The 15,402-nt window shown below is 30.0% G+C and overlaps 1 protein-coding gene and 1 long non-coding RNA gene across 5 annotated transcripts; one reads left to right on the top strand and one right to left on the bottom strand.

The window, feature by feature from the left end:
• Positions 1-1,717: 1,717 nt before the first annotated feature.
• LOC121214403 (uncharacterized) lies at positions 1,718-2,237 on the top strand. The gene is made up of 3 exons (XR_005910003.1): positions 1,718-1,806; positions 1,923-1,973; positions 2,050-2,237. It is a non-coding gene; the product is annotated as an uncharacterized lncRNA (long non-coding RNA).
• Positions 2,238-4,059: 1,822 nt separating this feature from the next.
• Positions 4,060-9,518, bottom strand: LOC107902972 (eukaryotic translation initiation factor 2A). Of its 4 annotated transcripts, none has more exons than XM_016829062.2 (14): positions 9,316-9,518; positions 8,905-8,974; positions 8,222-8,579; positions 7,953-8,139; positions 7,231-7,465; positions 7,081-7,149; positions 6,337-6,438; positions 6,175-6,215; positions 5,691-5,824; positions 5,276-5,339; positions 5,099-5,195; positions 4,848-4,954; positions 4,393-4,415; positions 4,060-4,295 (listed from the first exon to the last, which is right to left on the bottom strand). In XM_016829062.2, the coding sequence occupies exons 2-14, from the start codon at positions 8,945-8,947 to the stop codon at positions 4,199-4,201; spliced, it is 1,557 nt and encodes a 518-aa protein (XP_016684551.1). In that variant the 5' UTR covers positions 8,948-8,974; positions 9,316-9,518; the 3' UTR covers positions 4,060-4,198. The 4 variants fall into 4 exon arrangements, with proteins under 4 accessions (XP_016684551.1, XP_016684556.1, XP_016684562.1 ...); XM_016829067.2 differs by having other exon boundaries at positions 9,295-9,485; XM_016829073.2 differs by having other exon boundaries at positions 8,905-8,953; positions 9,316-9,485.
• Between the last annotated feature and the right edge of the window lie 5,884 nt (positions 9,519-15,402).

Here is a 15,402-nt window from a genome sequence, read left to right as displayed (position 1 = left end):
TTTTAATTAAAATATATAATTTAATAAAATTCTTAATAATTAGCAGAAATTTGTTTTGGTAAATTATTTTATTTAAATTTTAATAAGATTATTAATATCAATAATAAATAATTTACTCATATTTAAACATAATTATTATTAAATATATTTTAATTAAAATATATAATTTAATAAAATTCTTAATAATTAATATTCTTATATGAATTTACTCAAACCATAATATATGATACTGTAAAATATAAATTAAAATAATAATTATTAAATATATTTTAATTAAAATATATAATTTAATAAAATTCTAATAATCAATATTCTTATATGAATTTACTAAAATCATAATATATGATACTATAAAATATAATTTGAAATAATTAATATTAAATATATTTTAATTAAAATATATGATTTAATAAAATTTAAAATAATTATCTAGATTCAAATTTAAGAATTATTTACATGAACAAAAATATAATATTTGTTTCTAAGTTAATTATTTTAATAAAATAATTAAATATTTATATAACGGTGTTCTCGTCTTTTGGTATTTTTATATGCAATTTTAAAGATTGAATCCAAACTTAAAAGAATATTTATTTGTAAGCATTTCACCGGCTTGCGAGGCAGAGACTGCGGCCTGGGCTCGGGCAGCGACACCTGGGCATCTTCCGCCGTATTGGCGAGAGAAGAATTTGAAATTTTCGTGGAAAAATTAGGGAATTGAGTCATGGTTCTTTTGGTAGCGGCAGAAATTTTGAAGGAAGGATGAGATCTGGGGATATGAAATCTGGAGCAAACTTTTTAGGTAGAAGAAAGTAGGATATTTTGGTCTCAAAATTTTAGGGAGAAGAAATCAGTAAACGGTGAATACCAATTCCTTACCCCCACCCCTGAATACCTATTACAGGTGCTGAGGGAATAAACAAGTAATAGCAAAACGGTGGAATAGTAAACGGTGAACCAAACAGTGTAATAGGGGTGTAATCACTGTAGCGCGCGGAATAGGCAAGGAATGGAATGGCTATTCATGCCAACCAAACATGCTTATGCATGTGGCAGTGAATGCTTTAGATGAAGATACTGTTTTACATTGTAACCTTGAAGAGTGCATTTAGATTACTCATTGGGAAAAGATCCTCCCTTCTACTACAAAAATAATGGAAGTTTCAACTACTTTGTTTAAAGGGAGTAATTTACCCTCAATTAAAATTATGGCCGAAATTTTAATGATTTTTAAGATATATAAAATTTAACTAAAAAAATATCAACCTTAGATTTAGTTGAAAGTGGATTAGTGACTCTTGGATAATGGAAACTAATTAGATTAAACAGTAAAACAAACAAGAGTGTATTGGATAATGGAAACTGATTAGATTAGAATCCCACCTAAGTTTATCTTTGATTTGGATGATGGCAGACAATAGCAGCTGCAATTCTTAGTGACTTCACAATTTTCATATTTTTTGAGAAACTTATTTAATACGAGGCATAAACTATCCAAAAACCTTCTATACTTCATCTTCTTCCATATTAGTTTAAGCATCAAGATTGGTATTTCCTTATGCATAAAGATAATAAAACATAAGTTCTAGCCTGATAGATGGAAAATAAAAAGTAAAAGTTTATTCATTTCAATGAAAATTGTAGGTAAATTACAAATGAATTCATGTTCTAAAATTTTCTTAGGCAACTCAGAATGTCCCATTATGTAATATTTAATTTGAGATAGTTACTTTTTTCGGATTTATAGGAAATGTTCCTGTCATGCTTGCCAAACCGCAAACGTTTATGAACTCAAGTGGTGAGTCTGTAAGTGAGCTATCTCAAAGGGCCTATATAATGTTTTAGAGAGACTAAGATTCTCACCTGATTGAAATTACTATAGTTCTAATATCCATTGGATGGTTTCACTTTACATATTGAAGGTTGGGGCCATTGTATCATATTACAAGATTCCATTGAAGCAAGTTCTGGTGGTAATTTTCTTCCTTTATTATGACTTAATGATAATCTTTTCCCTCCCCCCTCCGCACTTACAGTTCCCTTCTACAGATTTTTGTGCATCCTTGATCCCAACCCACCGCATGAAAAAGTTCCAGATTTGAAGCTTAGAGATTTCTATTTTGTACTTTATATAATTGTTTTTTGATTTGTTGTCTTGCATGAAGTGATCTACTACACTTTCAATGGAGAGAATATTTGCTTAAAGTGTAGGACACAAATGATTAAATTGTGTTGTTTAAGATTAAAGAATCAAGAGATCTTAGTCTCCCAATTGACTTCCTTGAGCTAGTTTGATAAGCATGCAAGTCGTATTGTTTCTTGATGATTAATGTGTTGTTTTTTAAGGATAATTGAATTTCTCAAACACTAGTAAACTGTTTTAATCGAGAATTATTATTTTTTCTGTTTTAACTATTATTTTTCATTTATTATTCAAGTTTTAATTTAATTTTTATGGATCGATGTAATAGATTTGTTTTAATTTAATTGTCTAAAATTCAGTACAATATTCAGAAGATAATAGTAATGGTTATTGAATTTATGTTTATTAAAAATTAATTAATAATTGAGTTGAAGTAAACCGGTGAAATGCTTACAAATAAATATTCTTTTAAGTTTGGATTCAATCTTTAAAATTGCATATAAAAATACCAAAAGATGAGAACACCGTTATATAAATATTTAATTATTTTATTAAAATAATTAACTTAGAAACAAATATTATATCTTTGTTCATGTAAATAATTCTTAAATTTGAATCTAGATAATTATTTTAAATTTTATTAAATCATATATTTTAATTAAAATATATTTAATATTAATTATTTCAAATTATATTTTATAGTATCATATTATGATTTTAGTAAATTCATATAAGAATATTGATTATTAGAATTTTATTAAATTATATATTTTAATTAAAATATATTTAATAATTATTATTTTAATTTATATTTTACAGTATCATATATTATGATTTGAGTAAATTCATATAAGAATATTAATTATTAAGAATTTTATTAAATTATATATTTTAATTAAAATATATTTAATAATAATTATGTTTAAATATGAGTAAATTATTTATTATTGATATTAATAATCTTATTAAAATTTAAATAAAATAATTTACCAAAACAAATTTCTGCTAATTATTAAGAATTTTATTAAATTATATATTTTAATTAAAATATATTAAATAATAATTATGTTTAAATATGATTAAATAATTTATTTTTGATAATAAATAATCTTATTAAAATTTAAATAACAATAACAATAATCATTTACCAAAACAAATTTATGCTAAGGGTATTCTGGTCATTTTAGTTTTCTCCATTATGCTATTACACCTCTATTACATTCAACCAAACACAGTTTTACTATTACGCCTCTATTCCATTACATTCAACCAAACAGTTGATTTGCTATTACACATCTATTCCATTACACCTCTAATCCAATACACCTCTAATCCAATACAGCGAACCAAACGTGCCCAGGGAATTGAGTCATGGTTCTTTTGGTAGCGGCAGAAATTTTGAAGGAAGGATGAGATCTAGGGATATGAAATCTGGAGCAAACTTTTTGGGTAGAAGAAAGTAGGATATTTTGGTCTCAAAATTTTGGGGAGAAGAAATCAGTAAACGGTGAATACCAATTCCTTACCCCCACCCCTGAATACCTATTACAGGTGCTGAGGGAATAAACAAGTAATAGCAAAACGGTGGAATAGTAAACGGTGAACCAAACAGTGTAATAGGGGTGTAATCACTGTAGCGCGCGGAATAGGCAATGAATGGAATGGCTATTCATGCCAACCAAACATGCTGTAAGCTTTAGTATTGTTGTAAATACCTTTGTCCGACCTTGTTTCAACATCAGTTGCTTGGAATAATATGTCCAGGTATGAACAGTGAGATTCAACCCATTGTGAACATGTCAAATTTATATAACTCGAATTATTAATGTGTCAAATTTTAATAAATATATAACATCTTAAAAACAATTATGATGAGTGAAGAATTGTTACGTCTAGCTCATAAACAACAATATATGTGTACTCAAGTTCTCTCTTTCCCATAGAAAAAATAGGAAATCAGAAACGAATGCTACATATCAAAACTGGTAAATGGTGACTGCAAAGCATCAAGGTCTAAATAGTTTGATTGGAAATTAGGCTAAAACTGCAATTTTTTCATGTAGCACCAGATGCCGCTGCTGCCTCGGCGGCCTTTTTCTCCTTCTGTTTCTCCCTCTTCTTCTTGTTTTTGAGTGCATTCTTGCTCATTTCTCTACATTATTAGAGCATACATGTGAGAATCAGAAAATGCGGAAATCAAAGACCGGTATGGATGTTAGACACGGAATTTATAATGAAAGAAAACTCACCCTGTAGAACTCCCTCCAAACAACTGCAATTACACAATGATAGAGAGTCAGGGTTACAAAAAGATTTTTCTTTTTTTTGGACTTACGAAAAGAAATTGTAAACATAGGAATGTCATCGTAATAATGCAATCATATCGAAGATATTTCAGAAGGCAAGTTGGCTAGAATGAGAAGCCTCAGAGGTCATAATTTCGTATCATGGTCCAATAAAGATCAAACATGGATACTCCAAGGAAAAATGAAAAATTGGAACAATATGGATTATACAATCCAAAAAGTATTTGTTTGCAGGGTGACAGTGTAACTAATCCTCACCTAGAGGGTCATTGTATCATACTGTATTGCTATTGTCTCGCTAATTGTGTTTTTACTGCTTAGTGAACTCGTCATTTAGTTTCTTGTTTATACGTTGCATTTCATTCAAATCGTTATCTTAAGACTTGTCAGAGAAGTACCTCTGCCTGAACTACCGCTGCATTCTTAGCATGCGGAGGACGATAAGCAGCAGGCTTCTGTGCGGGAGGGTTAGCCGATGCAGGCTTTTTGGTGGTTGACCCTTGTCCTGGAAAAGGAGTAAAACAACATCAACACATCTACAAATGAGAATTTAATAATAAAATCTAAGTTAAATGGACTCAAGTGCATATGGTCCGAACTCAAACCAATGTCGAATTAAAATAAATTAGAGAATTTGATGAAATAGAACCTAGTGATTTGGTTTCTTCAATCTTCACAGAACCAACGGATTTTATAAGTTCAGCAATTTCACCGAACTTATCTGGTGACTCCGGCTTCCAATCAGCCTGCATGATGAATATCAAGTAACGAAAAGTGCATACAAAACTATTTCATGAAAAGTGCACTAAATAATCACGATACTCACCTGGAACAACTTGTTAAACATCTTCTTGAAGAGCAACGATCCATTGTAGTTAAAAATTTTAACACTTCAAAAACAAGATAATCAGAAATTAGTAAATAAACTATTTGGTAAATAATGGTTACTCTTGACTCGGGTCAAATGGTAGATATGATATCACTATCATCTATATATGGTTTCTAAAGAGAGGAAAGAACATAGATCATTCTATTCATATAAAATACGGAGAGATAATGGCACGGATGTTAGTACTTTTTCACTTAACAACAGTATCTCCAAAGTCATTGAAATACTGAGGTTAACTAGTCTATTCGGTTTTTAAAAGAGAACAACTCAGTCTCTAATTCAGCCAATGGACCAACTTGCTGCCACAAACAGCTAAATCCTCATTATAAGAAAACATCAACAATCAACATACCAATTGTCAACTTGGAGTCTGGGAGCTGTTGTAGCAGTCATGAAATAGCATCCATCCGCAGACCACTCACTTGTTACTGAGCATTCGGCCCTAGTTGTTCCAAGCTGCTTTTTGTCTATAATATCCCAGAATGCCTGAAGCATAAAACTAAACATCAGCTCCATTAAGAACAAGGGATGCAGGACGATTCATTGAGAAGAGGCCTAATGAGGAAAAAAACAAAACCCAAATATTGTCCCTTCCTTAGAAGGAAACATAAAAAATAAAAATTAAAAAAAAAAAGACAAACTAGGTCAAAGCGAAAAGAAAAAGTGGAGAATAGAACATAAGGACCAAAATGTAAATATCAGAAGGAAGATATAAGCCAGAGACCCTCCAAGAAAAAGGGTCAACTGACTCGGAGAAACAAATCCACAGGAACCACCCAAATACCAAACTTGACTCCACCAGGTGAATACATACAGCAAATAAAGTGTATACATACCATATCGCCAGGCAAGTTACCGAAACCGGCCAAACACAGTACTGTATATCATAGACTTAAGGCTACAAATATGTACAGTCAAAAAGTACAATGAACAGTTAATTAAAGCTCATGAGACAAGGTAAATAGGAAGAATATTATGAATTATTTACAAAAGGATACATTTCCCCTTCGGATTCCATCGAATGGTATTGTAAGGACCAGATGCTATCTCCTGTACTGGTTTGCACTTCTTGTCAAATACTGTTGCACTAGCAGGCATAACTGAAAGTATGTCAAGGGGCGTAGTTGCAGAAAGGATTCATCAAGAATGAAGTGAAAGGCTAACCCTTGTTACCATACACTATATAGGGATACCCTTGTTTTACATGTCAACACATTATATGTAACAAATAAAATAATGGGTGAACTACACTAGTAGCCACCAAACTATTAGTTTTTTTTTTTTTGTCACCAACTATGAAAAGTTATTAGTAAATTTCTTTTTTGGTCACCCAATTATGAAAAGTTATAAAATGATCACCTAACTATTCAAATTTTTTCTGCCTTGGTCACATAACAAACTTGGATTTTTGGGTGTTTCCATTTTTATGTTAGCCAACTGGTGATCAAAAAACAAAAAATTGAATAGTTGGGTGACTGAAAAAGAAATTTAGTAATAGTTGGGTGACTACTAGTGTAATTTACCCTTAAATAATTCATAAATATGATTTGTATGTACTACACTAGAGGATCTATTCATAAATAGCCTACCTCGGGGGATCAAAAGTGCATGCTACTATCACTCCAAATCCCATTACATTTCATAAACACACTAGCTAAATGTAGCCCTGATAAAAATCAAAATCCAATCATCGACCAAGAGTTGAACACGCGGTCATGTCTTCTATGACAAGAAAAGGATACATCCATAAACAACAGCAAACTCTTTCCCAGAATATGACCATTGAACATCATGAATTGGCCCCTCCTTACCTGCCAATATATGTAACAAGGTCAATAAATTGTACAAGGTGAAGAAGGGGAAAAAAAGCAGAAGTTTAAGCAAGAACATACGAAGGGGAACAAGTCCTTCAAAGGCTCCATCAGTTGTAAGGTAGTGCAGCTTCGACTCTCCGTAATAGCTCTGGTTAGTCTTATCAACATCAGATTGAACCACAACTAGAAGTCCTGTTGAACCATGGTTCCAATGTAACTGCACAGTAGAACATCGAAAAAAGCTTCGTCGAGCTAGAGGTTGGCTCTGCAACTCTTTCGCACATGCATATATCTGGACACTAGCTGGACTCCCCTACAAAAAAGAAAAACAAAACCCAAATTTATCGAAAGTGTAAAAAGTTAGGCTCCCGTGTCACGTACATCTACAATCAGGAGGTAATTAAATCATTTCCAATTTACAACACAAAATATATCAGTCCCGGAACTTCAAGGCACTTTTATATGTGAACACTTCCTACATACTAGCTCTTGAAGACGTGCTTTACTAGAGCTGCATTGCTCGTTTCTAACATCCTTAGCATGTAAACACAAAAAAGTCCACATTTTATTCAAGTCTCGCAAATGAAATACCCTGAATCTATATGACAAAATCATATAGTATTTATTATACACTTTTAACTAACTTCGACATGTTCCTTCACTGCCACAAATGAAACAAATCGATGTTCAAGTTCAAGACGCATCATGTTAACAAATCATCAGAACATTACTAATCTGGGACAAGACTGAGGCTCTTTCTTTCATTATAAGAAACCAACGGAACTGAAAGAAACACCGACCTTAGATTCTGGAACAAATGCTGCCACATGGGACCCAGGAGCTCTGGAAAGCTCCACTGCAGCCACCCCAGGAACTCTTAGCCGATGTGAAATTCCTTTAGAGAAATCAGCAGCATCGAAAAACTGTATTTCATTTGTAGCAAGCCGGCATGCAACAGCTTCATCGGAGCTGAATCGGATTGATGGCCTGAGACACAGATTTACAAGTAAGTACACTTAAAATAATGTAATGTGTGCAACCAATATATGCATATGTTCATATATGGTACCATGTAGCTTTTGTCATGTTTTTCTGGAACTGCTCATAAACAGGATCCCCGGTCTCTATGCTCCATAAGACCACATTCTTTTCCTGCGGCGTAGTAGATTTCTGAAAGGTTTGAAGATAAGCCCCACACGGGGACAGGGCCGAAGCGACTACATTCGGGATTTGAAAACACCTTATCTCTTTCAAAGTGTTGGAATCATAAATACCAATAGCAGAGTCCATTTTCGTCACCATAATCCTTGAACCATCCTCACTATACTTAGCATTATTGCAAGGAACTTTTTCAAGCTTAATCCCAGGTTGATTATTATTCTTGAATGGAGGTCCATTCCAGATAGAATATCCATCTGGTTCTCGAACTAAAAATATTCAATAAAAATAATAGAAAATTTAGCAAGTTATATACAGAGAAGAAATTCTAAAGGGTTAAATACTTTCGATAACTCTTTCCTAGGACCTGAATTTTTTTTTTTGTCCAAGTTCAGGGACTAACTTGGACCAAAAGAAGTCCAAACCCCAACGTGAGATTAGCTGCCTAGTGCAAATCCCAATATGGGAACAATTGCCAAGTTCAAGGCCTAACTTGGACAAAAGAAAGTTCAGACCCTGTGGGAAAAACTGTCGAATTCAGACCTCAAATAGTGATTTAACCCAATTCTGAAAAGAAGCATAGTTATTAAGTACCTAAAATCTCTAAAACTGGTGAAGTTTCCACAGCTGCTGCCATTGGATGCTTAGATAATTAAAAAAAAAACTGCAAAAACCCAATGTCAGAATCAATTCAAGCACTTTTTTTTCATAGAAACTGAACTCCATTCGTAATTTACATTAAGCTGATACAATTATATGCATGACTTAAAACAAAATAAATAATCAATCTTTCAATCAAATTGGATAAAAGGAAATTAAAAATAAATAAGTTGAAAGCTACTTGATTCTAGCTAAATTACTATAAAACTAAAAAAATGGCAAAAAAAATATAAAAATTATTGAACGCAAAAAAAAAAAAGTTTGGGTTTTTAATTTCTTGAGAACTAAAAGATGGAACTTTAAGAAGAAGAGAAAAAAAAATACTGATCGGATTGAGAAACCGACGTCGTATCGGGCGATCTGTGCTGCCGTTGGCTGAACCTTTTTTTACCTGCAAATCAGCTACTGAAAACTTGCCCGCTCCGTCTATGGGAGTCGGCTACTACATACTATTGCTAACTGCTTCCAAGACGAACGACGTCGTATTATGTTCCTAAAGCTTTTTCCCTCATAAATATCAGTTTAGGATAATTTCTGGAACTTTTTTGTAATTGGGTCGATGTGAACTTTTTTTTCTGGTTTATATTAATTTGGTATTTTTTTTTTCAAAAAATATTTTAAATATCCTTTAAAGGTTAAATATGTTACTGGTTGGTACTCGAGTTTAATTTGAATGTTGTGATTAGTATATATAATTTTTTTGGCTTCAAATTTTTGCTTTAATTTGGATTTAATTATAAATTTTAATTTATTTTTATAATTCCACTAAAATCGGATAATGTGGACTAAATATGTTGTTACACATTATATATATATCATTTAATGATGTAGTATGTGCCACATGTTTAAACCTAATAGGTCACGTCATTCAATTTTAGTTTATTTTTATAATTTTACTAAAATTGAATGATATGGACCAAATATGTTATTACATGTGGCATATACATCATTTGATAATATAGCATGTGTGACATGTATAAACTCAATAGGTCACGTCATTCAATATGTTATATATTAGATCAGAATTAACATTTAAAATTCAAACTATAATTTAAGATGTTTAGTGCAATTAATTCATATATTTAAATTGAAAATGAACTTACGACACCATTATTATAGAACAGGGACGACACCAAAGGGGATAGACGGGAGTTGACCACCCAAAATGGTAAAAAAAAGTCCATCTAAAATTTAAAAATTATAAGTTAATACAATAGTAAAATCAACTTCTATCCTCTCCAAAGATGATAAAATTTCAATTTAGTTCCTTTGAAAATTTAGCAATAATAAATTAATACGATGATAAAATTATATTTTGACTCTCTTAAAAATTTATAATCACTCTTAAAATAAATTCTAACAAAATTTATAACGGTATCTAAATTCTAACCCTTTTGACTTTAGTTTTGTTGATTTATATATATAACTCATTATTTAATTAAATAAATTATTATTCAATTATACATAATAGTGATGTCGAGAATAGGGGTGAGTATTCGTGTAACACCCCTAACCCAGATCTATCGCCATAATAAGGTTTTGGAACATTACCGATCAAACAGACAATTTCAATGCATTTCATATCATATAATGTTAAAGTCAAAACCAATCAAACTCATACATATTGTCCCTTATTTGAGCCCTCGAGGCCCAAATTATGTGTTAGAAACAAGTCGGGACTAATTCGAAAACTCAGAGAATTTTTCAAAAAATAATAAAAATTTTCGAAGTTGCAGGGTTCACACGCTTGTTAGGTCAGGTCGTGTGTCTCACACAGTCTAGTTACACGCCCGTGCGTCTGGCCGTGTGGACTCAAAATGTACCTTCAACAACAAGTTTAACATTCCTTGCAAGCTTAGACGATAAGCAACTCAAAAATCATTCGTTTAACCAATTCAAAACACAATCAAACTCATACAAATCATATCAAACAAATATCCTAGGTGTCTAACCAATCTACCCTCATAGGTACCACAATTATATCATAATTTCATACCATTTTACCATCATTCAAATCCAAGTTATAACCATGTCAAATTCAATTTACTTTGCCTAATTCATGTTCATTTAAACATTAACTTAAACATGTCATAACATGACCTCAAACATAAACAAATATTATATGTATAAAACCAATCAATATTAAACTTATAATCCCATTTACTTTACAATCAATCCACAAAAATAATTATTATTTAGACATCCTAGGTACATGCCGACACAAAAGGATAAAACATCACCACGTTTGAGTTCGGGACCGTTGTTGGATGCTGAATCAACAATCAAAATTTAGTACTTAACCTGCGCACGGAAAATAAAACCGTACGCTGAGTAAAACTCAGTGAAATTTTTATAATCCAGATATAAAAAAAATGAAATCAAAAATATACAATCTAAATATTTCAATAACCATACCACATTTCATTTGTTTCACAATATCTTCTCATATTTGCTATATAAATAGCTTTTCACAATATAATACACATATAATTTAAACAATAATTTTGTTCATTCCATATCCAATTCATGAATACACAATTCACGTGTCTCAATCCATATTTCAATTTACTATCTCATTTTCATTTCACATACAATATCATCTAACATCAATCATAATATAATTTCAATTAATTACCCTTATTAACACAACTCAGACTCGGACTGATACACGGATCCAACCAAAACACAACAGTTTGGCACCCAGTGCCTCACCGATAATTCGAAGTAATAATTTGACACTCAGTGTCTCGTCGGCTAAACCGAAGTAAATTGGCACCCAGTGCCTCATCGAATTAATCCAAAGTAAATAATTGAACCCAGTGTCTCATCGACTCGAAGTCGAAGAAATCCCTGAACTCTTCCAATCCTATGGCATGCCATCTACATCCGACTCAACCCGATATACCTAATAGGGTTTAATTTCACAATTCAAAAACAACCAATATCCAATATTAATTTTTCATATAATCACATATACATATAAATTCAATTCAATATCAAAATGCCATATACTCACCTCAATCACTTACCATAAACATTTAATCAAAATATAACAATTAATAATTAGATTTGTATTATAAAAATACAAACTGGAAATTCCAAGCTATTCCTCGTCGACTTTATCTTTTCCCTTTTTAGTCGAGGGTTCCGGTACGACTTTAACTACGGAATTAAAAAAATTAAAAAAATTTATCAATACAACACAATTCAATTTCATATTGAATATTTTAATTTTTGCTCAATATTTGTCTATTTTTCAATTTAGCCCCTAAATCGAGACTAATTTTATTTCTTCACAATCAATCTTATATTTTCATACAAATTCCACTTTCGATTAGATTTAACTCCCTAATTTCACTTAAATCCCTAAATTTCAATTTTTCACAATTTAGTCTCTAATACTCAAATTTTACAATTTATTCTATAATTCAATTCTTTTTCATTTATAACTTAAAAATCTATTAATTTAATCCCTGATACTAAAATTATTCAACATAGACAACACTTAAAAACTTAATAATTTCTAAAATTTTGACATGGGTCCGGTAGTATTTAATACCGGAATTCTAAATATATAAAAATTACAATAAAAAAGACTAAATTGACTCACCAATTAAGCTTTGAACTTTGAAACCCTAATTTCTCCTTTATTTCTTTCTCTTTTTCTTTTTTTCCATTTCTGTTTTCGTTTCTACCTCTGTTTCCTTTTCTATTTCTTTTATCTATTTATTTGTTTTGTTTTATTATTATTTCATTTACTTTTTATTATAATAATATAATATATATACTTAAATATTAAGTAAATATAATTTATTAATAAATATATGTATATAAATTTTACACATTTATTCACCAACACCAACCACTTGTTGTAATAAGACTTAATTGCTTCTTTAGTCCCTTTACTTTTCTTTAATCTATAATTCAACTTTCACTCTTTATGCAATTTAGTCCTTATACCTAATTGCTCTTAATTCATGCAAATTCACCTAACCAAACCCTAATTGACTACACAACTAACTTCGTAAATATTTTTAATAAATATCTACAAGTCCATTTCATGAAAACAAAATCCCGGAAATGCACTTTTCAACACTCGTGACTATCAGGTCATTACAATTTGATCGAGTCGAGTTGAATCGAGTCAAAATTTTTGAAGTTAGTCGAGTTGACAAATCTTATTTTAGCAACCGAACTCAATTTAATTTTTTTTTCGAATCGAAACGAATCGAGTCAAAAAATTTCGAGTCTATTCGAGTCAAGTTAATGAATCCTATTATTTATGCTCATATTGTATTTACGTGAACCGATTATTTAACTGGTAGATGAAATATGAGATTATTTAACTACATAAGCAATATATTGACTTTGTCTTTTAACTTAATGGGTAAATATTTATCAAAACAACATAATTTTACCTTTTAACTTAGTAGTTTTGATTTTAAACATTAGAAGAGGTAAACATTTATCAAAACGACGTAATTTTGCATTTTCTTATTCGAATTTTTGGGTAACTCGAATTCTGTAATTCATATTCGAGTTAAACTGAAAATTTTGATTTTTTATTCGAGTTGATTCGAATAACTTGATTTATTTAATTCAAAATTTAAATTTTTTATCTAATTTTTCTAATTGAATCAGATCTTACTCATCCCTAATCAAGAACGCTAAGATAATATAATGCACATAATCAAATAATATATAATACAAATAATAGCCCAGTCGTGTTGTAATCAATAATGAAATCGGAATTATTGGTAAGAGGATTGAGATATTTATATAAAATATGCATGTTTAAAGTAGGCTTGATCTAAGTGAGTCGAGCTGACTTTCGATAATGTATTTTTAAATTTGGGATAATTTTGATCACCAAAATTTAGGGATTTCTTTTTTTGGATAAATTGTGATAATCTTAACCACCAAAATTTGTATTAGATATTATAATTATTTAAGTTTATCTTTTATTTAATTAATAATTAGATATTGTTCATACTTAGAAATTACAATTACTGAACTTTATTTTATCAATTTAATATTTAGAATATTGTATTAGTTTACTAAATTAAACTAAAATTGTTACTAAATTTATTATAAAAATTATAAATCCTATAAGAAATCAAATTTTAAAAAATCTTTGAAAAATTTTAGAGGGTCAAACATAGAATTATTCTTTTTAAAACACTAACTATAATATTAATTTAAAAATTTTCAAAATTCAAATGGCCTAAAAAGAAATTTTACAAAATTTAGGGAGGTCAAACCCTACCAACTCCCCTGAATTTGCCATTGGCGATAATGGTTTGATTCTAATTTTTGATTTCTTGGAGAGCATTTGTTGTAATAGTTTGATATTTATGATTATTCAGACATATAATTATATCAACAACGTAATTAGGTGGACTGATCGGTTTGATTCAATTCAAATAATATTGTCTAAACACATGCCTTAATAACATTATATAAACTATTACAACTTTTACGATACTTTGTATAACATTGGAGATGACAAAAACCTTGAAACTTTTCTTAAAGTTTTTCTTTGTTTTATTAAAAAAATTGTGTAAATTCAAATACTGGAGACGTCATTGTTATTAAAAGTAGCTACGGATCCGAACATAAACAATAAAATGAACGTAAAAAATATATAAAAAAATCCTCAAATTAGTGGGTTAATCTTGTAAAATGTACTTAAAATTATCCAAACTTCTTAATATTCAAGGCGATTTAATAGAATAATTAAAATATTAGTATCGTATTGATATTTTTATCTGTCAAACTAAAATGAGTAAATCAATTTGTAAATACAAATATACCCATTTCTATGTTAAATCAAATATTTTTTTACATGCTTTAAATTTAAGTTATTTATGCAATAAATACACACATTTATAATTTAATCAATGTATTTTAAATATACTATATATTAAATCTAATTTGACATTTAATGCCTAAGTTAATGATGAAATTAACGAAAGTTGCCGAAGTGGTAGCATAGTTACCCATAATTTTATACTCTAAAATATTGACATGTTAAATATATTCAAAATTTAAGTTGCCTACATGATAGCATAGCATATTATAGGGTACGAGTTTAAACTTTACAAACATAGATGTTTATATTTCTTTGGTAGGTAGTTGTGTGTCACACATGATCCATCCCGACGAGATGCTTTCACTTCATTGAACCTGACTATTTTTCAAGTATCCTCAATCACTCACGCTCTTCAGAGACAAAATCTCAATAAAAAACAATATCAAACTTATTGAAAAACGATTAAATTCTACCATTAGCCCTTGTACTTTGTAAGAATTGTGGGTTTAATCCTTATACTTTTATTTGGTCATTTTTAGTTTCTGTATCTTTCAGATTTTAAAATTTCAGTCCTCACCAAATAGTAGCCATTAAAGTCATCAAATAAAGTTATGCTAATT

Source organism: Gossypium hirsutum, chromosome D02 (assembly GCF_007990345.1).
Source record: "Gossypium hirsutum isolate 1008001.06 chromosome D02, Gossypium_hirsutum_v2.1, whole genome shotgun sequence".
Classification (NCBI taxonomy): domain Eukaryota; kingdom Viridiplantae; phylum Streptophyta; class Magnoliopsida; order Malvales; family Malvaceae; genus Gossypium; species Gossypium hirsutum.
The sequence above is the reverse complement of the archived record's forward strand: the minus strand, read 5'-3'. Positions and strand labels throughout refer to the sequence as shown.